This window comes from Hypanus sabinus, chromosome 9 (genome assembly GCF_030144855.1).
Source record: "Hypanus sabinus isolate sHypSab1 chromosome 9, sHypSab1.hap1, whole genome shotgun sequence".
NCBI classification, from domain to species: domain Eukaryota; kingdom Metazoa; phylum Chordata; class Chondrichthyes; order Myliobatiformes; family Dasyatidae; genus Hypanus; species Hypanus sabinus.
In genome coordinates, this window is record NC_082714.1 from 89587380 (window position 1) to 89615195 (window position 27816).

Below are 27816 nucleotides of genomic sequence, written 5' to 3' on the forward strand. Positions count from 1 at the left end.
CCTGCATTTCTGTTACTTTTATTTGCCCTTACTAATAAATCTCTCATTGATTGGTTGCAGCCCATCTCTGAGAAACGGCTGCATAGCTCTGCCCTTTGAATCTTGATTGAAAAGGTAGCTCTATTCACACACTCTCTCTCAGGGTTTACTGCCGAAGCCTTTCCCGTGAGCGGGCACAGCCGCAAGGCAGTGGCGGTTTGAGATCAGAGTTCGCCTTCTCCCAGGCGAGCTGCCAACCACATCTGCCTGGGGTGACTGGCGCCAGTAACCCGCATTTGCCCCTTCCCTTGTCAATGGAAACGGTTCCTCTGGGTTTAGTAGCTAAGCCACACGTGAAGGCCAGGAGCTGGACTTGGTTGTTGGAGGCTATCTGAGACGCACACCATTGGGAATACTTTATAATAGACAGTGGGGAGTTTATCCCGCCACAGCTGTAACAACCTTGAGGGACCTTTAGATGACTACAGGTTGGCTGGCTGTTTGTGCAGTGGACAGTCCCAAGTTCGAATCCAGCTGAGTCCCAACCTGGGCAGCGGTATCTGTGTGGAAGAAAGGCCTGGCAATGTCCACTTCCGTATCCTGCCACAAAAGCCCCACGGACAACTACACCACACACACTGGTTCTCCCTGATCTGCCCTGGCTTGCACATCGACTGATTGCAGAAGAGCTAGGATGGTTGGCCCTGGCCCACGGAGGGACTTCTGAAGTTCCTGACATTACAAATGACAAGCCTTGGGAGAGAGACGAAAATGAAATTAACTGGCGTGTACGTGATACTTCGAGGTAGTTTGGCTGTTAACTGATGGTATTTAAGTGCAGTCTGTTGTTGTAAATATTGCTATTATTTAACACATGGTTCACCACAATAATGCCCAACATCACCAGCACACCTATTAATGCATTTACAGAAAAAGGCCAGAAAAATCATAAAGGACCCTACTCACTATGCTTTGCCCCTCTCGCATCAGGGAGGAGGCTACATAGCATCCCTTGGAGGACCATCAGACTGAAAAACAATACTCCAGATATAGTGGCAAAGTAATGAAATAATCGTCCTCCAAATCAGGTTTGTCACAAAAAAACCCACAGGATTAAAAATGTTAATAAAAAACAAATACTACACATAAAATAGCTTTTTTACATCGACTCCATGTCCATAAAGTGACACTACACTGTACACACGATGGCCGATGGGAAATAATAAAGTAGTGGTGGAGTTAGTGTTGATCAGGCTTGGGAAAGTAAATAGTGCTCACATCTGGAGAGTGTAGGCCTCCGTTAGTCTCAACACACCATGGATTTGCGCCTTGGAGAGTTTCCAGGCCGCAAGCCTGGGCAAGGCTTTTTTTTTTGTGGAAGACCGGCAGTTGCCCGAGCTGCAAGTCTCCCCTCTCCATGCCACCGATGATGTCCAAGGGAAGGGTATTAGGACTCATGCAGCTTGGCACCGGTGTCATCGCAGAGCAATGTGTGGTTAAATGCCTCGCTCAAGGATACAACACGCTGCCTCAGCCAAGGCTCGAACTAGCGACCTTCAGATCACTAGACGAACCTTAACCACGTGCCAACACTCACATCTGGAGTACAGCATACAGGTCTGGTCGCTCCACTGTAGGGAGGATGTTGAGGCTTCAGAGTGGGTGTAGAAGAGGTTTCGCAGGATGCTGCCTGGTTTACAGGGCATGGGCTATCACGAGGGGCTTTAAAATCTGATCGAGGTTTAAGATCATGAGAGGCATCCGTTTCCCAGGGTTGAAATGTCAAATACCAGAGGGCATCTGGTGAGGGGGGTAGGTTCAAAGACCAATGTGAGGGGGCAAGTTTTTTTTGGCCTGGCATGCACTGCCTGGCATGCCAGTAGAGGCAAACACATAGAGGTTTTAAAGATTTAGATAGACATTGTGTAGGTGAGGAGGCTGTGATGTTTGGGTGTTTTTTGATCTACTTTTAAGCTGGTTTGGCACGACATTGTGGGTCAAAAGACCTCCCCGAGCTGCCCTGTTCCATTTCGCTTAGGAGTGATCTTAAACGATCTTGAATCTTAAGCAAATGAGCCTCAAGCAGTTTTTCCGTGACCATGGGACCAATTAATAATCAAAGTAAACAAAATAATTTATTATTTTTATTTCCTTTTCAATTACAGTTTACATCAATAACATTTTACAATTACTCCTTAGTGGTTATACATTTGGCAAACTTCAAAAAAAAAATCTTTTATAAAGCACATGGTTTAAGACCAATATTGCAACATAAAGGATTTTGACAAAAAAAATCAATCCACTTGCTTTAGTCTGCTGTCCTCAAAAGGGAGTGGAGTTGAATTCAGCCTGTTTATAAATATAATTAGCAGCGAATCAAATTATTTGAGATACCAAGGGTGATGCAATAAATAGGGTTCTGATTGCAGCAGTAGTTTCATGATTACTAATAACATGAGGAATTCAAAACAGAAAATAATAGTTTATATCCCAGCCCTGAAATCAAATGATTAATGCCACTTCCTTCTCAGCATCTTGGGCTTATGCCTCACCAGCACATTCATGAACTGGTTTGTCTTGGATCGCTGTACCTGCCACTGTAATTCTGAGTAAAATTCAACTGAAAAATCGAGCGCACACCTGAAAATGCCTAATGCAGGCACTGGAAAAATCTGTGCTACTCCAATTAAAATGTGAAAAGTAATTTTTTTTTTACATCATGGGAGCTTTGTCTTCCAGAATAGATCCTTCATTGTCAGCTGCCCTAGAAAATATTCTCCATCTTAATCAGACATTGATAATCCCCAAAGGAAAAGAAAGCAATCCTGATGTAGAACTATAGCCTGACTGTGTTTAATCCCACAAGAGACACTGGGCTGTGGTCGCAGAGTAGTCAAAGCTAGTCCTACACAATCCCACAATCATACTTTAAAAAAAGCATTCTCATTAATAGAATCCTAGCCTTTACATATATACAGCTTAGATGAAAATTATACAGGTGTGTTTAAAAATAACAAGTAACAAAGACGTCCTCAAGCAAACACACAAAATTGGATATTACTAGCCATCGACCTTTGAAAAGCTCCTTCATGCATCTGGTTTTGTAGCCCATAGAAGAAAACACCAATTGATCCAGAGCTCAAAGAACCTTGAGGCTTCAAATAAAAAGATTTAATTGGGCAAGGTGGTTAAAATTTGGTGCCTGGCATCCAAGTTTTGGAGCTCACAGGGGAGACAGGGTTAATTCACATTTCTTCCTTTTGGTCAGTTTTCTTGGCCAATTTTCCTGACCTTGGTCGAGAACCAAGAGCAAAATTGAGAGAACTTTTCCCAAATGTCTACCTTGTCTTATACATCCATTCAATGGGAACATTCCTTTCGAATGGGGGGCAGGGATAACCACTTTTCCATTGTTTGCAGGAGTCCAATGGAACCCAGGGAGGCCAGGACACAAACAAGTACATTATTCAAAAAGAGGCTGAAGGAAGTGCTAGAAAAACCAGCAAGCATTAATGCAAATGTGCTTTTAGAACATTTGTTTAACTATTTACATATGTGACTTGTTATGTTGTGGATGGAATCACTATTCACAGATAAAATTACACAGAATATAACTTTTTGCCCTTCCCCTGTTTGTTTGCAAGTCTTCTGCACACAACCTCAAAGGAGAACAGGAATAATTCTCAAAGTCAAAAAAAACCAATCTGGGTGTTGGATATTCTCAGGCAGTGTCAGCAGACTGCAGATGCAACAACAACTCCTTCAGGAACATTGAAAAGGTACAGGAGAGTTGGTGCAATGGTACTTCCGGTTAGAATCCACAGCGCGCTCCGAGTGGCCCGTTGCTGACAAAGTGACAAAGCTACCCTGCCATATCTCCAATAGAGAACGGCAGAGGTGAGGCATCAGTCTGGGACTGTGGCCCTCACCCCCCTGCTGGAGAAACACAATCCAACACATCCTGGAAGCCATTTCTGAGAGGTGTAGATAGGATGGTGCTACGCACAGAACCCAGCAAATCCTTAGCAATGCCCCTGAACAGACAACTCACCCTCTTGTAGGGTATTGCAGTTCATGTGGACCTGGGTGATGAAAATACACGGTTGACCATTACCATCTGGTCTCCCTACAGACACTGCTCTCCCACCTCACCATCTGGCAGATGGGCATAGTATCGGAGCATCAGACTTTGAATATTCCTGACCCCCTCCCCTCCCAGTGGATATACACTCTTGGAGCCTGCCAGCCCACCACTTCCAGCCAGCAGAGCCCAAACCTTCCCCTAAAAATCACATTTAAGAAATAAGAATGTGTAATATCGAGCATCCATAATAGTCATGGTCTAGGCAACTCAAATATTACTATTGACAGTGGAGCAAATCCAACATTCTTTTGCAAAGAAATTTTAAAGTTTTTTTTTAAAATATAAAGCTAATATAACATAACGGATTAAGCTTCATAGCCGCCCACTTCGGGTTCGAGCCAGAGGCAGCTTTCCACATCCCGTTTGCTCACAAGTTGTCAGACTCCACGGCGTGATTGGTGTACGAGTATGCTTTCTTGCCATTCCTGTGTACCTAAAGAGAATAGCAACATGTTAGCACGGTGTACTGCAAGCCAGACTTAAAACATCAACCTTTAGGTGACAGCAAGACTGGGGCGTGTGGAGTGGACAGGGAGGGGCGGCTCGCACCCCTTTGGTCACCATCAGACACTCTGCTCTCGCCAGTGACCGGAGCCCGATGCCCGCCACTGTCTGTGAGGAGTTCTCCCGGGGGGCTCCCTCTGCTTTCCTCCCACATTCCAATAGATGTACGGTTAGGGTTGGTGAGTTGCGGGCAGGCGTGTTGGCACTGGAAGCATGGCAACACTTGTGACGCATATTAATAGATTAATAGAAGAGTATGGCGCAGGAACAGGCCATTCGGCCCACAATGTTGTGGCAAACCAGCTAAAACCAAATCAAAAACACTAATCCCTCTCACCTACACCACGTCCATATCCCTCTATCTACCTCGCATCCATGTGCTATCTAAAAGCCTTTAATGTATTTACCTCTACACCATATCGGGCAGTGCATTCCACGCATCCACCATTCTGGGTTTAAAAAAACTTGCCCCTCGCATTCGCATTGAACCTACCCCCTCTCACCTTCAATGTATGCCCTCTGGTGTTAGACATTTCTACCCTGGGAAACAGATACTCCCTGTTCACTCTATCTGTGCTCTCAATCTTGTAAACCTCTATCAGATCTCCACTCAGCCTCCGGCACTCCAGAGAAAACATCCCCAGTTTATCCAGCCTCTTGGGATAGTGCATGCCCTCCAAACCAGACAGCTTCCTGGCAAACAAACCACTTCTGCACCCTCTGCAAAGCCTGGACATCCTTCCAACAGCAGGGCGGTCAGAACTGCACAATTCACTCCTGATGAAGGGTTTCGCCCCGAAACGTCGTCACTACCTCCTCCCATAGATGCTGTCTGGCCTGCTGAGTTCTGCCAGCATTTTGTGTTTTTATTTATTTCCAGCATCTGCAGATTCACTCGTGTGGCCTTTGAATTCACTACCGCGAAGCCTCTTCCAGTGATGCCCACACTGGAAGAAGTTCAGATCTTTTCTCCGATGGGAGTTCAGCGAGAGCCTCTCTCTCTGCTCCCAACCTACAATTTCTTCAGCCCTGAAACTTTTGGACCACATGCTAACCCAGACCCGGTATTATAGTCCCTTCGGCCTATCACTTTCCAGCTCTCTACTTCATCCCTCCCTCCATTCCTTATCCTCCTCGACCATCCCATGTTACTTCACTCCTGATGAAGGGTTTCAGCCCGAAACGTCGTCACTACCTCCTCCCATAGATGCTGTCTGGCCTGCTGAGTTCTGCCAGCATTTTGTGTTTTTACAATACTATACTTGAACATTAACCATGCTAGGAAGAGTTGACGTGTTCAGCAGTTTCCATGGAGAAGCACTTGAGACAATGACCAATTTGCACCACAGCGGAACAACTTCCCCACAGCCTTCCTCATCACCTATTTCAAAAGTGCATTTTCTACACAAACAGTCATTTGGCATCTCTTGTGACCTGCTCTGCTTCCAATTAGTGTCACCGGTATGAGAAAAAACACACAGTACAAGGCAGCACTTCACCTGCTGGGGTCATCCAGTGCTCCTGATGCAGTCACCTCCACATCGGTGAGGCCCAACGTAGACTGGGGGGAGGGGGGCACTTTATCGAGCACCTCAGCCGCGTCCGCAAAATTAGAATAAGCTGACATAGAAACATAGAAAACCTACAGCATAATACAGGCCCTTCGGCCCACAAAGCTGTGCTGAACATGTCCTAAACTTAGAACCACCTAGGCTTACCGAGAGCCCTCTATTTTTCTAAGCTCCATGTACCTGTCCAGGAGTCTCTTAAAAGACCCTATCGTATCCACCTCCACCACCATCGCCGGTAGCCTATTCCACACACTCACCACTCTCTGAGTAAAAAACTTACCCCTGACATCTCCTCTGTACCTACTCCCCAGCACCTTAAAACCATGCCCTCTCATGTTAGCCATTCCAACCCTGGGAAAAAGCCTCTGACTATCCACACGATCAATGCCTCTCGTCATCTTATGCACCTCTATCAGGTCACCTCTCATCCTCCGTCGCTCCAAGGAGAAAAGGCCGAGTTCACTCAACCTATTCTCATAAGGCATGCTCCCCAATCCAGGCAGCATCCTTGTAAATCTCCTCTGCACCCTCTCTATGGCTTCCACATCCTTCCTGACCCTTCATCATGAAACGTCGACTGTTTATTCCCCTCCATACAGGTTTCCTGACCTACCAAGTTCCTCCAGGTGGGGGGGGGGGGGCGCGGAGGGTGTATGTGTGTGTGTACTCTCACCACCCGTGTTATTATTTTCAGGATCTCTCTGTACACTCCTGACAGCTACTTGACGTCTCCAACAAGAATGTGACTTCCTGAAGTACATGACTCCACATTTTTCTGGAGAGCATTCCATCTGCCTGTGCTCCGCCCAGATTTCCAGCTGGCGTTCATCCCTAGCTGACAATGATCACAGGCCTCGAAGTAAATTTAAGTACGTATACCATTTACCACCTTCCGATTCATCTCCTCGCCACAAAACAAACACAGTAGTTCATGGCCAACTCCACAAGGGCCGACAATGTGCAGAAAAATAAAGGAACAAGTCACAGCTTCTGCTAAAAAGATAAACACTCTGAACACGAACTGCAGAGTCCCGGAGAGTGATTGCAAAGCCGCAGAGCCCTGTTCAGTGTGGAGGCAAGTGAAAATGGCCCAGGATCCCATTGGCTGCAGGCCACAGATATGGAGTAGATCATGCAAAGTCCAGGCGCCCGATGGCAAGAGAGCCAGGAGTGACAGTGGGACACCACAGAACAGAAACAGGCCCTTTAGAACATTAGTATTCTACCCAGTGCCACTGGAACTTAGCCCTCTATACTCCCCCCACTCATCGCATCATTTGTGACCCCAGCACACAGCCTTTTGATTTGGAGACGGATGCACTACAGTTGCTCCACAAGGTCTGAATCAGGTTGCCTGCCTGCGATCTTCCTAATCGTACCCTCTAAATTCTCATCCTAGTCGCTTCAATTACAATATCCAGCATCGATCTTTGCGGAACGCCACACTACAGGTTTCTCGTCAGAAAAGCACCCCTCCACCAGTTCCCTCTAATTCTTAGTAGTCAGTGTGCACAAAAACCTTTTATGTTGTGCAAAATTTTTTTTCCTGTGACAAAAGTATGTGTGCACTGGATGCACACATGGCACAGTTTATGTAGGTTTACAAAATATTTGACATAAATCTGCACAGAATAACAACATACACACTCTGTTAACTAGTTAACAGAAACATTTAGCTAAAAGATTATTTTCACTAAGTATAATTATTAATCACTGTTTTAGGTAAACAACTGTTTGTGCACATACACGCACAGCTTAGAGGGAACATAGCCCTCCACCATTACCCCCCATCTCCAGGTTTTTTTTGGGGGGGGGGGTAGTTCTGCTCAGAGTGAACAACCCTGATTGGTCAAACAAAACTGTTACAAAAACAAAGAGGCCAGTGACGGTATTCACGAGTCTCCACATGTCTGACGGTAGTGAAAACAGAGAGGAAGCTCCTGACATGAAAGAAGCACTGAACTCCACCAAGACCAAGAATCAGAACTGGTTTCTGGAACATACAAACGACCAAGGACAAACAGATGAAAGACCTTCACTGCTGCCCCACATACCAGCAGGCGTGATGGACAGTGAGTAGGGATTATTTGACAGAGGCACCAGAACTGGAAGGGAACATTAACAGCTCCTCCACCATGATAAAGCAACACTAACACCATGGAAGGTCAAGGCATCTGGATACCCAACTCACACCTCCCCAAACTCCACCGCCTTTACCCCCAGGCAAAGGAAACACTTCAAAAATAAACATCAGAAAAGTAGCCCGGAGAAATTGAAGATGACATGGAAGAACTGGGAAGACGTTGCACTCAACAGACACCTGGAGGAAGGCTGTTGAAGAGGGAGCTGTGCTACGAGACCGACCTCCGCTTGTGTCGCAGAGAACAAGAGAGTGAACCACCAAAAGACCCGCCTCTTACCCTTGCCTTGGGAGAACGTCACACTCCACCAGTTGTAAATCACTGTGGGATTTCTAAAGGTAGTTCTCAGAAAGATCAGGAAATTGCCAAGTACGAGGGGTCGGGCCAGATCAGCAACTGTCAGCTCGACAAGCAGAGGGGGGCTTGAAGGGAAAAATGACCGACCTCAGCTCCTGTTTTCTCACATTCTTTTCATCTTGTTTTACACCAAAACACATTCGCAAACCAGTGTGTTGTTACTGCACACAGCCTCGGGCTCCCGTGACAGAGTAAGGTTGATCCCCAAGGGGGAAACGCCAGCGAGAACTTAAGCAGGACATCAGATTCTCACCTCATCTGAGGGTACCTGATTTGAAATGAGCTAACTTTATACCCAAGATGCTTTAATACACCCCCCCCCAAAAAAAGAATGCTCATATTGAGCAGAAGTTAATACTCCCTAAGAACAGGGCGGCACGGTGTTGCAGCACTACAGGAGACAGGGTTGAATTCCTGCTGCTGCCTATAAGGAGTTTACACCAGCCAGTGGTGAAATGGCTTCAAGGGCAACGGTCCCGGATTCAAATCCGGCCAGCTCCTTGCACATTTCCATCCGTGCTGGGTTAATGTCAGCTTGATCTCAGCCTCATTTTAAAAAAATGACATAAGTGCTTATGTAAAGGGGATTTCTTCTTTTTCTTTGTTACTGTGTATGTAATCAAAAGCAGGAATGCTCCTTTGTTGCGAGAGAGTGCTGGAAGCTTGTTTGGGTTAAAATTTACTGATAACGAGAATTGTATTCCTTTGTAAACCAATTGAGATTAATGTTGTTCTTTCTTCTGAGTTTGTAAGCTTTTGTTGATGGGCTTTTGGGGAGATTGGCGCGAGGGGGTGAGAGAGAGAGAGGATGCGATGCTGTAAGCTGGGCGAGGAACTGACCCCAAGTGGGGCTCCGAGGGCCAGAGGTACTCCGAGGAGGGGGATGAAGCTAGATGGGCTTGGTTGACCACTTCGGAGGGTCCTGAGCTGCGAGTCGAGGAGTTTGGAGGGGATTGAATGGTGGCCAGAAGACTTAAGTAATTGAGCTCCAACGGTTGTGCACGGTGGTTTGGACTTTGATAAGTATGGTGCCTTTTCTTTATTTTTTCTCTTCATATATACTGTATCATTATTAATCACTTAGTTATAGTAACCTTTATAAATTGTACTCATTTAATCGCATATGGTGTACTGTCTGTTTTTGGGCGAGGCAGGGACATCACACAGCATCCACACCAGCTGATTACCCAGTTTGGCGGGGCCGAAGGCTGCTCCCCCTAGACGAGAACAAGGTGAGCGAGCCTGAGGCGACCCACGGGGTTACACTTAAGGTCTCCTCGAGGCACCACAAGACACGGAAAATAACAATAACTGGAAGGAGTTTGCATGCTCTCCCTGTGGCCGTGTGGGTTTCCTCTAGGTGCTCTGTTTTCCTCCGAGTCCAAAGGCTGATAGGTTAATTGGTCATTGTAAATTGTCCCACAATTAGGTTAGGGCAGGGGTCAGCAACCTTTACCACTGAAAGAGCCACTTGGACCCGTTTCCCACAGAAAAGAAAACACTGGGAGCCGCAAAACCCGTTTGACATTTAAAATGAAATAACACTGCATACAACGTTTTTTTTGCCTTTATGCTATGTATAAACAAACTATAATGTGTTGCATTTATGAAATTGATGAACTCCTGCAGAGAAAACGAAATTACATTTCTGCATGCAACAAAAACATTTTGAACTCCGAAAAAAAGACGTTGGGTTGAAAGTTACTTTTAAGTAAAATACTCAATGTCTATTTGAGTCCTTCTTGTATTTATGAAAAACGCCGAACTTAAATTTTCCGCCAGCAGCAAACCAAAAATAACGTCAGCCAGCTGTCAGCCTGAAAAATGAAAGGACTATTTCACTGAACAATGAAAAAATATGAATATACATAAAATAATAGGCAATTAAAATATTTATCATACTTGGTTAATGGGATTTCTGCTCCTGGACCTCAGCGCACAGCGTCTGCACATCAGGGCTGTATGACGTCACCTTCATCTTTACACAGGATCGCAAGCTGTCATCTGTGAGGCGTGCGCCATGTTTGTTTTTAATAAAGTTCATGTTGGAGAACACCTGCTCACATACATATGTGGATCCAAAGATCGACAGGACTCAAAGCGCATACTTTTTAATGTTTACATAAATGTCGGGCATAGCATTCCATGTTTCGAACACAAGTTTGTCCGGTTTTGGAAGGTTTTCAATATCACTCCATTTGTGTTTCTGAGCAAGAACGGCCTTCTGACGGGCAACATCTTCAAGGTCTGCTGTCAAGCGTCTAAACTTGGACACCCATATGTCTTTGTCGGCTATGTCGGCCAGTTCCATCTCAAGATCAGGTTGACTCACACCTGCCAATGCAGTCGTATTCAGTAGGGAAGGATCGATGCTTAAGGGAGTGACCGGGAAGGATAATGTGTTTTTTTCCTCTCTGAACTCACAGAAGCGTTTCCCAAACGATGTTTGCATTGCGATGATTGCAGAATGTAAATACTCCGAAATTATCATGTCGTGACCTTGTTTGAACTCTCTCAAATTGGGGAAGTGAGACAAAGTGCCTTTCTGTAAATCTCTGGCAAGCACTGTTAACTTGCGCTCGAATGCCAAAACATCCTCCAACATGTGCAGGGCTGTGCGTCCTTTCCCCTGAAGAGCTGTGTTCAGCGTGTTCAGGTGCGCTGTCATGTCTACCATGAAGTGTAGCTTTTCCAGCCACTCTGGCTGTTCCAGCTCAGGAAAGGTGAGCCCTTTGCTGCCCAGGAAAGTTTTCACTTCTTCCAGACGCGCGACAAAGCGTTTCAGCACCTTCCGTCTGGACAGCCAGCGATAAAAACACGTTGTAGCGGTGTCAGTAAACTGCAGTCAAAGATAGCTTTATTCGAACTAAACAGCCTTGCTTTTAAGCCTCCCTCAACCCAGCCCCCATGGACGCAGATGCTGCAAAAGACGCGTACTCACAAACCCCCGTAGGCTATCTCCCTTAGCCGGAATGCTGGCTAATTGTGAGCCGTTTCGGATGTGCCAGGAAATGTGTCGCCACACTTAGATTGTACAAGATCACCATAATCTTCAAATTTAGAATTACATTTCAAAAGCTAACAAACTAACATAAAATACATTTTAATTAAATACTGACCAATTATTTCCCAAAGCCACAGGGAGCCGCAGCACAGAGGTGAAAGAGCCACAAATGGCTCGGGAGCCGCAGGTTGCCGACCCCCGGGTTAGGGTTACATTGGGGGTTGCTGGGCAGAGAGACTCAAAGGGCCGGAAGGATCTATTCTACACTGAATCTCAAAATAATAGCTAAAATGGAGAGTGGGAATAAAGACGGCGACAGCAGGTCCCTCGAAGGAATGGCTTAGGCATTGGAGGCTCTCTATGAATCCAAATAGCCAAGGCTTTTTAAATTAAAAGTACACTCAACAGCTACTCTATTACACCCGCATGCAAATATCATGTGGCAGCAAGTCACTGCGTCAAAGCATGCAGACATGGGCCAGAGGCTCCGTTGTTGTTCAGACCAAACAGCATAATGGGAAAACTAAGTGACTGACTGTGGAATGATGGCTGGTGGTGTGAGTATCTGAGAAACTGCTCATCTCCGTGGTGGAGGAGAGTGGTGGAGGAGAGTGGTGGAGGAGAGTGGTGGAGGAGAGTGGTGGAGGAGAGTGGTGGAGGAGAGTGGTGGAGGAGAGTGGTGGAGGAGAGTGGTGGAGGAGAGTGGTGGAGGAGAGTGGTGGAGGAGAGTGGTGGAGGAGAGTGGTGGAGGAGAGTGGTGGAGGAGAGTGGTGGAGGAGAGTGGTGGAGGAGAGTGGTGGAGGAGAGTGGTGGTGGAGAGTGGTGGAGAGTGGTGGAGAGTGGTGGAGAGTGGTGGAGAGTGGTGGAGAGTGGTGGAGAGTGGTGGAGAGTGGTGGAGAGTGGGACACACACCTGCCTCTATAGTTTGCAGAAAACGGTGTGAAAAACCATGGCAAGAGGCAGTTCTGTCAGTGAAAGCACCTCGTTAACGAGAGAGGCCAGAGGAGAATGGCCAGACTGGTTCATGCTGACAGGAACTCAGATAACTAGCCGTTACAACAGTGGTGTGCAGAAGAGCATCTCTGAACCCATAAATCATGGAACCTTGAAGTGGATTTGCTGCAGCAGCAAAGGGCCATGAACATACAGTCGGTGGGCACTTTGTGATACAGGGGTACCTAATAAAGTGACCACTGTGGAAATCTGTAGTTTTTGTAACCACTTGATGTAACAAAATGGAGTAGACAATCCTAAGGTGCTAAGAGAGATAATCTAATATGTCTTAATACATCTACGTGGCTACAAGAAACGTGCTTCTTGGAATGCCAGGATCTATTTTTTTTAAGAACAGTGACAGCCCCTGCTTAACACTATACATGATTGTGTTGTCCACATATGCACGTTGTTCTTGCCTCCCCCCGCTGCATTGTTGAAGCCATCTCTCACGTGCGTGCTTTTATTTAATGTACACGTAGCTGTGCAGACACACAAGTTGGTGTTGAGTACGAAGCTAAAGGTCAGAAAACATCACAAACTTTCTCCTTGCAAGTGATAAAGGTGCATGATAAAGATCCACTCAAGTGTTGAGTGTTTTATTTAAAAGAGACTCGACACCACCGACTTCCAGCATCACTCCGCCCCCTCCCCTCCCCGAGTTCCAGCATCACTCCGCCCCTCCCCTCCCCGAGTTCCAGCATCACCCCGCCCCTCCCCGAGTTCCAGCATCACTCCGCCCCTCCCCTCCCCGAGTTCCAGCATCACTCCGCCCCTCCCCTCCCCGAGTTCCAGCATCACTCCGCCCCTCCCCCCCCGAGTTCCAGCATCACTCCGCCCCTCCCCTCCCCGAGTTCCAGCATCACTCCGCCCCTCCCCGAGTTCCAGCATCACTCCGCCCCTCCCCGAGTTCCAGCATCACTCCGCCCCTCCCCTCCCCGAGTTCCAGCATCACTCCGCCCCTCCCCGAGTTCCAGCATCACTCCGCCCCCTCCCCTCCCCGAGTTCCAGCATCACTCCGCCCCCTCCCCTCCCCGAGTTCCAGCATCACTCCGCCCCTCCCCTCCCCGAGTTCCAGCATCACTCCGCCCCTCCCCTCCCCGAGTTCCAGCATCACTCCGCCCCCTCCCCGAGTTCCAGCATCACTCCGCCCCCTCCCCTCCCCGAGTTCCAGCATCACTCCGCCCCTCCCCTCCCCGAGTTCCAGCATCACTCCGCCCCTCCCCTCCCCGAGTTCCAGCATCACTCCGCCCCTCCCCACTCTTCAAAGGCTGAACCAGGCTGCCCCCAGTACATTCCTAGGCACGCTGTCTCATTTGACATAACAGCCATTTCACCCTGTTTCGACAAGTGTGTGATAAACAAATTTGAATGTGAGCTCTGCACCAAGTAGGTGGAGATGTCAAATTACAGCCAGGCAGATATTATCACCAGGCATTGCGTGTGACGGGACGGTGTAGAGGGAGTTTCACTCTGTGTCTGACCCCGGGAGTGTGTGATGGGACAGTGTAGAGGGAGTTTCACACTGTGTCTGACCCCGGGAGTGTGTGATGGGACAGTGTAGAGGGAGTTTCACTCTGTGTCTTACCCTGTGAGTGTGTGATGGGACAGTGTGGAGGGAGTTTCACTCTGTATCTGACCCCGGGAGTGTGTGATGGGACGGTGTGGAGAGAGTTTCACTCTGTGTCTGACCCCGGGAGTGTGTGATGGGACATTGTGGAGGGAGCTTCACTCTGTGTCTGACCCCGGGAGTGTGTGATGGGACAGTGTAGAGGGAGTTTCACTCTGTGTCTGACCCCGGGAGTGTGTGATGGGACAGTGTGGAGGGAGCTTCACTCTGTGTCTGACCCCGGGAGTGTGTGATCGAACAGTGTGGAGGAAGCTTCACTCTGTGTCTGACCCTGGGAGTGTGTGATGGGACAGTGTGGAGGGAGCTTCACTCTGTGTCTGACCCCGGGAGTGTGTGATCGAACAGTGTGGAGGAAGCTTCACTCTGTGTCTGACCCCGGGAGTGTGTGATGGGACGGTGTGGAGGGAGCTTCACTCTGTGTCTGACCCCGGGAGTGTGTGATGGGACAGTGTAGAGGGAGTTTCACTCTGTGTCTGACCCCGGGAGTGTGTGATGGGACAGTGTGGAGGGAGTTTCACTCTGTGTCTGACCCCGGGAGTGTGTGATGAGATGGTGTGGAGGGAACTTCACTCTGTCTGGAAATAATGGGCCTTTTCCCTTGCCCACTAATTACCTTGAGTGACAAGAAAACAGAGGAATCCGACCCCGCCATTCTCGGAAGGTAAGTATAGTATAGTGGTTAGAATAACACTCTACAGCGCCAGTGATCATGTGCTTCAATCCTACCATTGGCCCTGGTCCTGCAGCCTTCTCTCTTCCACTGTCAACAGAATCTGCCATCGTGCCATCACTGGCACACAGACCTCCATCTCCAAGGCATTCAGATTCCAGACGAGCCCCACTTTGTCTTTGTGACTGCTATTGCTGCAATAAGTTTACATTCCATCTCACACCGCCCACCCTTTCCGTTCACGGAAACGGTCAGAAAATAAAAGGAAAACAATGCGTACAACAACTTCTCAAAATAACTTATGATAAAAACAGCCCGTGTACAGAGATAATGGGTTTCAGGATGGAGATGTTTCTCTACCAAAGGAGGTGTTCAGCACTCCTTCCCTCCACTGGTCTGCAGGTCACTCTTAGGCAAGGTGGAGCACCTGATCAGGGCCACAGGAAGCCATGGGAGCAGGTGGTGGATGGTCGTACGAGCAGCTGGTGCCTATCACAAATCCTGGTTGCCAGACAATCTCTGAAGGGTATTGATAATGGCTGGGGTCACCCATCATGTAAAGACACGACCCTGAAGGGGGCAATGGCAAACCACTTCTGTAGAAAAACTTGCCAAGAACCATCATGGTCAACAGATCACGTATGACACGGACGATCAACATAGCACGTAACGATGATGCATGGTGATTTAATCCCAGTCTTTAGAAAAGCCCAGGCAATCAAGGCAGAGCATTCCAGGCCAGTTGCTGTCCGGCAGGATGTAGCAAAAGGAACGTTTCAGGCACAGCTGCACAAGCCTGATCACTGCTTACTATCATCTTGCGTGAAATGCGTCTGGTCAAATCTCAAGTCCAAAAGATATAGGAGCAGAATTAGGCCATTTGGCCCATCCAGTCTCCACCATTTCAACATGGCCGATCCATTTCCTCCTCAGCCCCTGGCTCATTCCACAGATTCACAACCCTCCCCCACCACAGGAAACATCCTCTCTACCAAGACCCTTCAACATTCGATAGGTTTCAATGAGAGTCCCCCCTCATTTTTCTGAATTCCAGTGAGTACGGGCCCAGAGACATCAAACGCTCCTCGTGTTAACCCTTTCATTCAGGGATCATTCTTGTAAACCTCCTTCGGACCATCTCCAATGTCCTTAGATAAGGGGCCCAAAACCGCTCTCAATACCCCAATGAGGCCTCACCAGTGCCCTCATAATGCCTCAATGTCACATCCTTGCTTGTACATTCTAGTCCTCTCAAAATGAACGCTGACATGACATGTGTCTTCCTCACCACTGACTCAACCTGCAAATTAGCCCCGAGGGAACCCCAAGTCCCTCCGCACCACATATTGTCGGATTTCTCTCAGGAGGACTCATTTTCTGAAGACAACATCAGGAATAATTGTTATCGGGTATGATCATGAAGAAAATGGTGACACAGTAGCAGAGAGCTGGGTACAATCGTGATGTCCAGTGATGTCTGTGCTCAGGGTCCATCCACCCCTCAACTGAGTGAGTTTCCCAGGGTTGTTCCAGATTCTTCCCATATCCCAAAGACACCGGTTGTTATGGGCCTTGTGGTAACACAGCGGTTAGCACAACACTACAGCTCAGGGCGGTCCACAGTTCAATTCCAGTGCTGTCCGAAGGAGTCTCTGAATATCCATCCCGTGGATTTTCCCCAAAGGTGCACTGTGGAGGCTAACTGGTCATTGTAAATTGTCCCGTGACAAGCTTGGGTTAATCAGGGGTGTGAGGTTACCAGGGTGGCTTGTCTTGAAGGGCTGCAAGGACCTACACCAGGCAAGGTTGATAATTATGACTTCAAATTGAGTTGGAGTGCTGTCACTTGTACTGTTAAGTGTTCTGGGGTTAGGACATACAGGAAATAACTTCAACCACCAACCTTCAGATCTGAGTATGGACTGTAGATTAAATTTGAAATTCAGCTCTGGATTCCTGGAACTGTGAATACGGCAGTTAATTGAAAAATCAGACAATGCCGATTAACATTCTAGAGTGTGGTGGTGAAGGAAATGGTTTGGAAGTTATATGCAACTCTCAGGAAGTATTGTAGATAAATTGTAAATACAGAATTGTCCTTTGATCTTTAGCATACACAATGGGTCCAACCTTCCTCTGAAAGGGTCACATTATGATGCTGGCTGTGTCTGATTTTGTTGAGCAAAAGAAAGCTCCACATCTACAAGCCTCAACTCACACTACAACAGTACATACATCCCCAGCGAATGCATCATAGATTGGAGCCCAAGGCTGTCCTGGGGCAGCGGTGCAGCCCTCCTGGCACCAACACAGCGTGTCCAGAACCTACCAAACCTAACCTGTTGCCTTTGGAATGTGGGAGGAAACCGGAGCACCCGGAGGAAACTCGCAGTCACCGGGAGATCAGAACATCTTACACACAGCGGCTGGAATTGAGCCCCGATTGCACAACTGGTGCGGAATAGTGTTTACACTAACTAACCACCACGCTACCGTGCTGCCCCAAGGTGAGAGAGCAGCAAGGCACTACTACAGGAGTAATAGCGGATGGCTCGTCTACTGCACAACTGACAATGAGGCAGGGTCAAACTAGAGGAGGGAGATGGGTTTAGCAACCAGGACCAAGAGAACAGCAACACACAACATGCTGGAGGAACTCAGCAGGTCAGACAGCATCCATGGAAATTAATAAAAGGTTGATGTTTCAGGCCCAAACCCTCCAATAGGACTGAGAAGGAAAGGGGAAAGATGCCAGAACAAGGTGGTGGGGAGACAGAGGAGGACAAGCTGGAAGGAGATGGAGGAGGCCTGGTGGGTGGGTGAAGGGGAGATGAAGTAGGAAGCTGGGAGGTGGAAAGTAGAAATTCAAAGGGCCAGAGAAGGAATCTGATAGGAGAGGAGAGTGAACTATGGGAGAAAGGGAAGGAGGGGCACCAGTGTGGGTTGATAGGCAGGTGAGGAGAAGAGGCAAGAGGCCAGAGTGGGGAATAGGAGGAGGAAAGGTGAGGAGAAATGGTTGTTCTTGCCATCAGCTTGGAGGCTACCTCGGTGGAATACGAGGGGACTCATCATGGCCGAAGATGTAGAACGACATATTGAAACGGGAACAGGGGTGGGAATTGAAATGATTGGTCACCAGGTAATACCGCTTTTGTGGATACAGCTGGGGTGCCCGACAGACAGGTCTCACGTAACAAGAAGTTGGAGCAGGAGTTGGCCATCCGGCCCATTGAGCCTGCTCCGCCATTCAATAAGATCTTGGCTGATCTGGCCATGGACTCATCTCCACTTACCTGCTTTTTTCTCCTAATCCCCCTACAATGCAAAACTCTCACCAATGTAGAGGACATATCAGGAGTGCTGGAACAAAACTACGGCACCAGCTTTTCCAGAAATACAAGCTGGATAACACCACACAGTCAGTGGAGGAACCCAAGCAAGATTAGGCAAAGTGAAATGGAGAACAGGAACCAGGGATTTGAATACCAGAGTTATAGGAAAAGGTTGAATAGGTTAGGACCCTATCAAATTTCCCCTCATCCTCCTATGCTCCAGGGAACAGGGATAAGGCAAAATTATGAGGGGTATAGATAAGGTAAATGCCAGCAGGCTTTTTGCACTGAGGTTGGGTGAGACTAGGACTGGAGGTCATGGGTTAAGGGTGAAAGGGGAACGTCTTCACCTGGCTAGTGGTGAGTGTGGAATGAGCTGCCAGTGGAGGTGATGCATGCGGGTTTGACTTCAACATGGATGGGAGAGGAATGAAAGACCATGGGCCGGGTGCAGATCAATGGGACTCGGGAGATTACTAAATTGGGATGGGCTAGATGGGGGGCGGGGGAGGGCCTGTTTCTAGGAGAACAAAAAACAGAGGGAAAATTCCATTACTCATCACCAGCCACATTGCTTGCGGCTGAATGCAGAGTCGTGGATGCCGCCTCGTAAAGTGACATGAGAAGGAAACCTGAGAACTCAAGCTGCTTCCAAAATTATCTTGGCTGGAGTCTCACTCTCTAACCTCATCAAAACTGTCGATTTCAAACCCGGCACCGACAGCTCCCAGAAACCTTTCCTGCTTAGCAGGTTTAACAGGGCCTATCCCACTCCAGAATACTGAATACCGTCCTTGTTTTCCTCCTGACTATCTACCAAAGGTGCCAGCTAATCCAGACAAGCAAAAAAAAAATCTCTCGAGTGAGCCCGAACTCAAATCTATTTACCACAGGTACATTGAAACAGACAGCAGCACAGCTGAGGCACTAACCGTTCGGGGTTCGGAATTCAAACACTCCTCCCTGCAAATACGTGGGTTTACTCCTGGCACTCTGGTTTCCTCCCACAGCAAGTTATTTTATTTAGCGATACTGCACGGAATAGGCCATTCTCGTTCTTTCGAGCTACACCACCCAGCAATCTCCAATTCAACCTAGCCTACTTACCGGACAACTTACAAAGGCCAATTAAACTATAAATCGGTTATCGTAAAATGTCCTGCATCTAGGCCAAGTTAAATCAGCGGCGGTGCAGTTCAAAGGGCCAGAAGAGACGATTCCATGCTGTATCTTTAAATAAAATTAAAATACCCTCCCTCCTACCCACACAGGAAGCCCTCCAACCCCAGGATAGTCCATCTTCTGATATTATACTGCTCGGGGACCACATCAGCACCATCGTCAGTCCTCAGAGTTTCTGAAACTAGGAGGTATACAGCAAGGGTTAAAGCTGGGGTTCCCCTCGTGTTTATGTCTCCAGCATTCCAGGAGTGGTGCTTTCCTAGAAAAAAAAACTATTGTGGCGCCCCATTTCCTGGCGCATCCGAACCGACTCACAATTAGATAGCCTACGGGGATTTGCGAGCACAGAGCTTTGGAGCCTCTGCGCCATGGGGGGCCGGTTGACAGAGGCTTAAAAGTGAGGCTGAAGTTTTCGAATAAAGTTTTTTCCTTCGACTGGAGTTACCGACTCCGTGTCGTAATTTTAGCGCTGCGTGTAGCACACCGCTACACTATCATGATTTTGTGTAACGTAGAACCATAGAACTTTACAGCACAGAAACAGGCCTTTTGGCCCTTCTTGGCTGTGCTGAACCATTTTTCTGCCTAGTCCCACTGACCTGCACCTGGCCCATATCCCTCCATACACCTCTCCTCCATGTACCTGTCTAAGTTTTCCTTTAATGTTAAAAGTGAGCCCACATTTACCACTTCATCTGGCAGCTCATTCCACACTCCCACCACTCTGTGTGAAGAACCCCTCCCCCCCCACAATGTTCCGTTTAAACTTTCCCCCCTTCACCCTTAACCCATGACCTCTGGTTTTTTTTCTCCCCTAGCCTCAGTGGAAAAAGCCTGCTTGCATTCACTATCTACACCCAGCATAATTTTATACACCTCTATCAAGTCTCCCCTCATTCTTCTAAGCTCCAGGGAATAAAGTCCTGACCTATTCAACCTTTCTCTGTAACTCAGTTTCTCAGGTCCCGGCAACATCCTTGTAAACCTTCTCTGCACTCTTTCAACCTTATTACTACCCTTCCTGTAATTCGATGACCAATAACCCCCGAGTCTAATCTCGGGGCAGTTTACAAAGACCTGTGAGACAGAACCCCCTACGAGCGGGAAACGAAGGAACGTAACCGTGATTGGAGAGCATTTTGGGAGGTGCATAGTGAAAGCCAGGCCATCTTAAATTTTTTGGTATTTGGAGCTTGGAAAGGTGGCCCCAGAAGTTTTGTAGACCCAGGAGTTTCTTCCAGATCTTTCATGAAAAAGCTTTTTCTAGGTGGCCGGGGTTCTGTTGGAGTCATGATCTACAGTCAAACTGCGGGGTTTTGTACTGACCAAGCTGCCCGGCACTTGGATATCTCCGGGAGCAGCCTGGAAGGTGCTTGCCTTCAGGCTGGGTGATGGCCCTGCGGATAACCCGGTCCCTAGGCAGCTTCAGCAACTAGAACGTCATAGGTGACTGGAACATCAAGACAGGAGGCGGAGGCTGCTGCTGTCCGAAGGAGGGCCCAGCACTCACACAATAGTTCTGTCTCTCAACGGAGGGTCAGAGTTGGGGGGTGGGGGGCTTGGAGAAGTGTCACAGAAAATTGTAATATCGGAACAGTGAGCTGCTCTCTTAATTTCCAGGAGCGACCTCTCTCACTCGATGGAGAGAGGGAGCCTGTCTGGGATACTGAAGTGCTGGGATGGGACTCTGCATCAAGGGGACTTTTACTCAGTGTGGTTGGGGGGTTTAGGTGCGTTGAGGGGGGAGGGTCGATGCTTCTGCTCCTGGTTGTGAATGGAGGGGAAAGGAGGTCCGTCATAGTTCTGATATTTCTATCATTCACTCTTTCGGGTTTCTTGTCTCATGGACATCTCCGTGAAGAGGAAGAATTTCAGGCTGTACGCATTCTCTGGTACTAAATCGCACCATTTTCAGGATTTCTCCTCAGTTGTGCAACATCCAGGGGATTCTAAAACAGCGAGCGGCCTGATGCGACGCTTCTAACCAGAAGACACTCACGAGAACCAGTCAGCTCTCAGGCTCTGGGAAGCCGAGTGTTAAAGCCGATAAATGGAAAACCGGGAAATGGTCAAGCCAGCTGGGACCTCACTGCACGCAGGCTCCAGAGGGTGAACTGGACAGGGTAGATGTCCAGGTGTTCAAACGATCGGAAGAAAGCCAAATGGGAAACACGGTAACAGGGCAAGGAGACGAGGTGCACAAGCACTGCTACTTGCTGAGCATGGGGAATATCTGCCGCTCTGTCCTGGAGAGCTAGGGTCACAGAAATAACCGTTTAGCCAAATCGCCCAACACCATTACTTCCATAGCCTGGAAGGAGGGGAGTGTGTCTGAGTCAGCATCAGGTTAATAGCAGCAGCATAGGTAGTGAAATGTTGTCTTTGTGGCAGAACATAGTAATAAACAAAAACAATACATTTTAAAAATATGTATAAATAAAAAGTGCAAAAAAAAAGAGGGAAAAAATGAGGTAGTGTTCACGGATTCACCGCTCATTCAGAAATCTGATGGTGGAGGGGAAGAAGGTGAGAGAGTCTCCAGGCTCCTGATGAGAAAGGGAACGTCTCAGGTAGTGAGGGTCCATATGATGGACGCTGCCTTTTTGAGGCATCGCCTGTTGAAGATGTCCTCGGTGCTTTGGAGGCTAGTGCCGCTGATGGAGCTGGCAGAGTTTACAACTTTCTGATCCTGCGCAGGTGGCCCCTCCACACCAGACAGTGATGCAGTCTGCTACGACTCAAGATAAGGATCGAACCACTGACAGCACGTCTAGCTGACCTGCTGCCTTTCAACTCGTTTTAGTCCCAGGGCATGCATGCATGCATACGTGCGCTGGTGTGCGCGCACACGCGTTCTCCTGTGACCCCATGTGCAAAAGACGTGCCGGTTTGCGAGTTCACGGCTGGCTTCTGCAAGTTGCCCCTAGTCTACTGGAAAGAGGTCGGACTGAGTGAGAGAAAGCTGATCAGAATGTGGGGAAAAGTAGTTTCCAGAGGGGAACAGATTAGCAGGGAATTGGATTGATCCGTAAACTAGCAGATGGGACAGAATTTCTTCCTCCCACATTGTCAGAAACGTGGACCCCGGGCAAAGGTTGGAGATCTTGTTTCTTGTTAAATTTAGAGTAACTGGCCTTTCTGGCCCAATTAGCCAACTAACCTGTACATCTTTGTAATGTGGAAGGAAAACAGAGCACCAGAGAGACACGTGGTCACAGAGAGAAAGCAGACTCCTCACAAACAGCAGCACTCTGGTGCCACAGTGTTATGCTAACTGCTTGGCTACTGTGCTCATTTATTGATCTGTACTCGAGGCTGAAAGACATTGAAGTCTGAGCTGCAAGAGGTTGGAGAGTTTGTTTTTAGAGATACAGCAAAGAACAGGTCCAACAACCCACCGATTTAACCCTAGCCTAATCAGAGGATAATTTACAATGAGTAATTAACCTACTAAGGCACGGCTTCAGAGCTGTGTCTGCAGAACTGGGCCCCACAGGGGACTGTATTGGCATTACTTTGCATACTTCTGACTTTAGATACAGCACTGAGTCATGGCACCTGTAGAAATTCCCCGATTCAATAATAGTTGGGTGTATAAAGAGAGGACGGGAGGATGAATGAGGTCCTGGTGGAGGACTTTGTCTTACTGATGTTGAGCTGCAGATGATTCAGAGACGGTGATGGACTTTAGGAAGACTGAATCTGCACTGTGCACTGCTCCTGGTTACTAGTGATGAGGACCCAAGAGCACGTGGATGACAGTTTTGAGTGGAGCAACTGCACAGAGGCTGTGCCCAAGGAGGACCAGAGTCACCTCGACTTCCTGAGGATTGTGTAGGCCTCTTTTTCACGTGTTCAACCAGTACAATCTGCGATGTGGTGTGTGCTGGGGCAATGGCATCAACACGGGTGATGCCAACGGGTTCAATAAACTGATTAGAGAGGCCGGCTCTGTTATAGGAGTCAAACTGGACACACTGGAGGCTGTGGTAGGACAAAGGACCCTCGGGAAAACCCTGGCAATTCTGGACAATGTTTCTCACCCTCTGCATACCACCTTGGCTGAACAGAGGAGCATTTCAGTAATATAACTGCGCTGCTCCAAAGAGCACGATGTGAGGTCATTCATTCCCTCGGCCATTAGGCCCTATAATGAGTCACCCTATAACCGAGGAAGTGACAACCCTACCCTCCTCCTGTTAGGTTGTTTGAGATTATTTATTCTTTCTTCTCTTCTAATGTTTGCCTATCTGAGCATGTGCTGTGACTGCGACACCCATTTCCTTTGGGATCAATGAAGCATCCCACTAACCGGCAGACCTTTGACTGTGGGAGGAAACCGGAGAGCCCGGAAGAGACCTGTGCACACACTCAGGAAGAAGATGCAGGAAAAGGCAGAGGTCAGGGCTGGGTGCTCACCAAACAGCAGGTTCATCTCACCAACAGACAATGAATTAGATTCCAATCTAAATCCGTTGCAGCAGGGACATCTTGCTTAACAATGAGCAAACAGAGGTGGTTCCAAATGTACCCTGAGTGAGTCTGTGACTGTAAACAGAAATGGGGAATAGCACGAACAATGCAGGGAGTCTGCTGTATAAACAGAAGCCAGGCTGAGAAATCAAAGCAGCACCATATTTATTTAGAGATACAGCACAGAACAGGCTCTACCGGCCTGCCCAGCAACCCACCAATTTAACCCCAGCCTAATCACAGGACAGTTTACCGATTAACCGGTACATCTTTGGCCTGCGGGAGGAGGACACGCACACTCCTCACAGACAATATAAATTGGGGTGGGTGACAAGGAGCTAGCTGGCCTGCACCCCCTCAACTGTCAGGCAAAGCACTACACCCTGTGTGTTCCCCTGGTTCTCCCCTATACCTCCAATATCGTCCTCTGAACAGCTTGTCCAATCCTGAGGAGTGTGATATACTACAGTTCGTATTAAGACCCCAAGACATTTGGCTCATCAAGTCTGCTCTGCCATTCCATCATGGCCAATTTACTGTCCCTCTAAACCCCATATTCCTGCCTTCTCCCCTTACTAATCAATTGCACTTTGAGGCTGTGCCCTCTGGCTCTGGACTTCCCCGCCCTCTCCACTTCCACTCTATCTAGGCCTTTCAATATTCCATAGGTTTCAACGAGATCCCCCTTCATCTAACTTCCAGCAAGTATAGAAACAATTCCTCGTTTCCACGCTCCTTCTCAAACTTCCTCTGGACCATCTTCAATGCCAGCACACTTGCTTTAACCCAGTGCCTTATAAAGCCTTACTTTTAATATTCTCATCCTCTTGAAATGAAAGCTAACATTGCATTTGCCTTCCTCACCAACGACTCTACCTGCAAGTTTAACCAACCCTTAGGGAACCCTGTGCGAGGACTCCCAAGTCCCTTGCTACTGACACCAGCAAACAATATCAGAAGAGTATTGATAATGGCTGGGGTTACTCATCTTGTACAGACACTGCCCAGGCGAAGGCAAATTGCTTCTTAGAAAAATTTGCTAAGAACAAACGTGCCAGGACTTGAGAAACTGAGTTACCAAGAAAGGGTGAATAGGTTAGGACTTTATTCCCTGGAGCATAGAAGAATGAGGGGAGACATGATAGAGGTATATAAAATTATGATGGGTATAGATAGACTGAATTCAAGCAGGCCTTTTCCAGAGGCTAGGGGAGAAAAAAAGGACATGGGTTAAGGGTGAAGGGGGAAAAGTTTAAGGGAACATTAGGGGGGCTTCTTCACACAGAGAGTGGTGGGAGCGTGTGGAATGAGCTGCCAGATGAAGTGGTAAATGCGGGCTCACTTTTAACATTTAAGGAAATCTTGGACAGGTACATGGATGAGAGGTGTATGGAGGGATATGGTCCAGGTGCAGGTCAGTGGGACTAGGCAGAAAAATGGTTCGGCACAGTCAACAAAGGCCTGTTTCTGTGCTGTAATGTTCTATGGTTCTAAGGTCATTTTACCATGGCTGCCCACGTCAAATGACATGGCACGCAATGATGTCATACAACTTGGCACATGATAATGATGTCATATGACAGATATAGAGAAAACTGTTTAAGCAGCTTCTTCCCCTCTACCATCAATTTCTGAATGGTCCAGGAACACTACCTCTATTTTTCTTTAAAAACTTAGTTTGATAACTCATGGCAATTATATGCCTTTGTAATTCTGCCACAAAAACTATTTTTTTTGAAGTGATACACCATGGTAACAGGTCCTACCGGTCCCCATTACACCCATCTGTGCAATTTAACCCACAAATGGAAAGTGGGAGGAAACCACAGGACCTGGAGGAAACCCGCGTGGTCACACGGAGGGCATTCAAACACCTTACGGGGTTCAGCCCTGACCGCTGGCGCAGTGCAGCGTTATGCTGACCACTACACCGCTGTGCTCTCACAGCGAGGGAGTGTGTACCTCCTTCCCGTGACTGTGAGAGTTTCCTCCAGGGGCTCTGGTTTCCTCCCACGGTCCAAAGGTCAACTGGTCATTGTAAATTGTCCTGTGATTAGGCTCGGGCTAAACCGGCGGGTCGCTGGGTGGTGTGGCTTGAAGGGCCTATTCTGGGCTGTCTCTCTAAGTCAATTTAGAAGATTTACTGGTTACATGTAACATCGAAACAAACAGTGAAACGCATCACCTGCGTCGCGGGCAAGTGTCGCCGCTCTTCCATAGCGAGCCCGCAACCTAAACGTACGACTTTGGACTGTGGGCGGAAACTGGAGCACCCGGAGGAAACCCACGCAGTCAAAGAGAGAACGCACAAAGCTTTTGACTGATAGTGGGAGAAATTGCAACCCTATCTTACAACAGGTGCTCGATACTAACCACGCCACTGTGTCGCCCGAGTGGCGAAGTGCAATTCTTCCAATGAGCTCCACAGCGTAAAGGAATTCAGTTACAGCCACTCTGCTTTCTCGCAGTTCTTGGTTCTTTGGCCAGCTCATGGATTTTCATCCTCACTGAGAAGCTGACTAACTAAGCACTTGGATCCCCTCACACAGATGGCCTTACCTGTCCGTAGACGTCCTTGTCAGCATTAGACGGCGCCGTGAACCGGCTGTGCGACATGTACTGCGGGTAGTCGTTTCGCTCCGCCATTGGGACATACGACCCTCTGGAACCAAGCAATTCAAACTGCCTCCGAGTCCTGTGTCGTTGCAAGCAGAAGATCTGAAAGAAGAACAGGCGGACGTGAGGAGGAGTCGCCGTTCAACCCGCTCGACGTTGAAGCTTCTGGCTGAGCTTTGAGCTCAGCACCACCTCCCAGGATGATACCCTCACAAACACCGGAGATTCTGGAAATCCAGAGCAACACACACACAAAAACACTGGAGGAACTCAGCTGGCCAGGCAGCCATCTATGAGAATAAATAAACGTCAATGTTTCAGGCAAAGACCCTTCAGTAGGAATGAAAAGGAGGGGCCAGGTCGGAATAAGAAGGTGGCTGAGGGGAAGGAATACAAGCTGGCAGGTGATAGGTACGACGAGGAGAGGTGAAAGGTTGGGGGGTGTGAAGTAAGAACTGGGAGGTGCTAGGTGGGGGAAGAGGGATGAAGTAAGAAGCTGGGTGGTGATAGGTGGGGGAAGAGGGATGAAGTAAGAAGCTGGGTGGTGATAGGTGGGGGAAGAGGGATGAAGTAAGAAGCTGGGTGGTGATAGGTGGGGGAAGAGGGATGAAGTAAGAAGCTGGGTGGTGATAGGTGGGGAAGAGGGATGAAGTAAGAAGCTGGATGTTGATAGGTGGGGGAAGAGGGATGAAGTAAGAACTGGGAGGTGCTAGGTGGGGGAAGAGGGATGAAGTAAGGAGCTGGGTGGTGATAGGTGGGGGAAGAGGGATGAAGTAAGAACTGGGAGGTGATAGGTGGGGGGAAGAGGGATGAAGAAAGAACTGGGAGGTGATAGGTGGGGGAAGAGGGATGAAGTAAGGAGCTGGGAGGTGCTAGGTGGGGGAAGAGGGATGAAGTAAGAACTGGGAGGTGCTAGGTGGGGGAAGAGGGATGAAGTAAGAACTGGGAGGTGATAGGTGGGGGAAGAGGGATGAAGTAAGAAGCTGGGTGGTGATAGGTGGGGGAAGAGGGATGAAGTAAGAAGCTGGGAGGTGATAGGTGGGGGAAGAGGGATGAAGTAAGGAGCTGGGAGGTGATAGGTGGGGGAAGAGGGATGAAGTAAGGAGCTGGGAGGTGATAGGTGGGGGAAGAGGGATGAAGTAAGAAGCTGGGAGGTGATAGGTGGGGGAAGAGGGATGAAGTAAGGAGCTGGGAGGTGATAGGTGGGGGAAGAGGGATGA

General features: G+C 48.3%; 1 protein-coding gene across 1 annotated transcript in view; it reads right to left on the bottom strand.

Annotated features, from left to right (window-relative positions):
- Nucleotides 1–2110: 2110 nt before the first annotated feature.
- The window catches only part of LOC132399600 (mucin-2-like), a 44848-nt gene continuing 19142 nt past the window's right edge, over nt 2111–27816 (bottom strand). Inside the window, exons 5-6 of the mRNA XM_059980128.1 lie at nt 26540–26698; nt 2111–4556 (exon numbers count right to left, since the gene is read on the bottom strand). Of these exons, the coding sequence (XP_059836111.1) occupies nt 4491–4556; nt 26540–26698 (225 nt within the window). The 3' untranslated portion in view covers nt 2111–4490. The remainder of the gene's footprint in view (nt 4557–26539; nt 26699–27816) is intronic.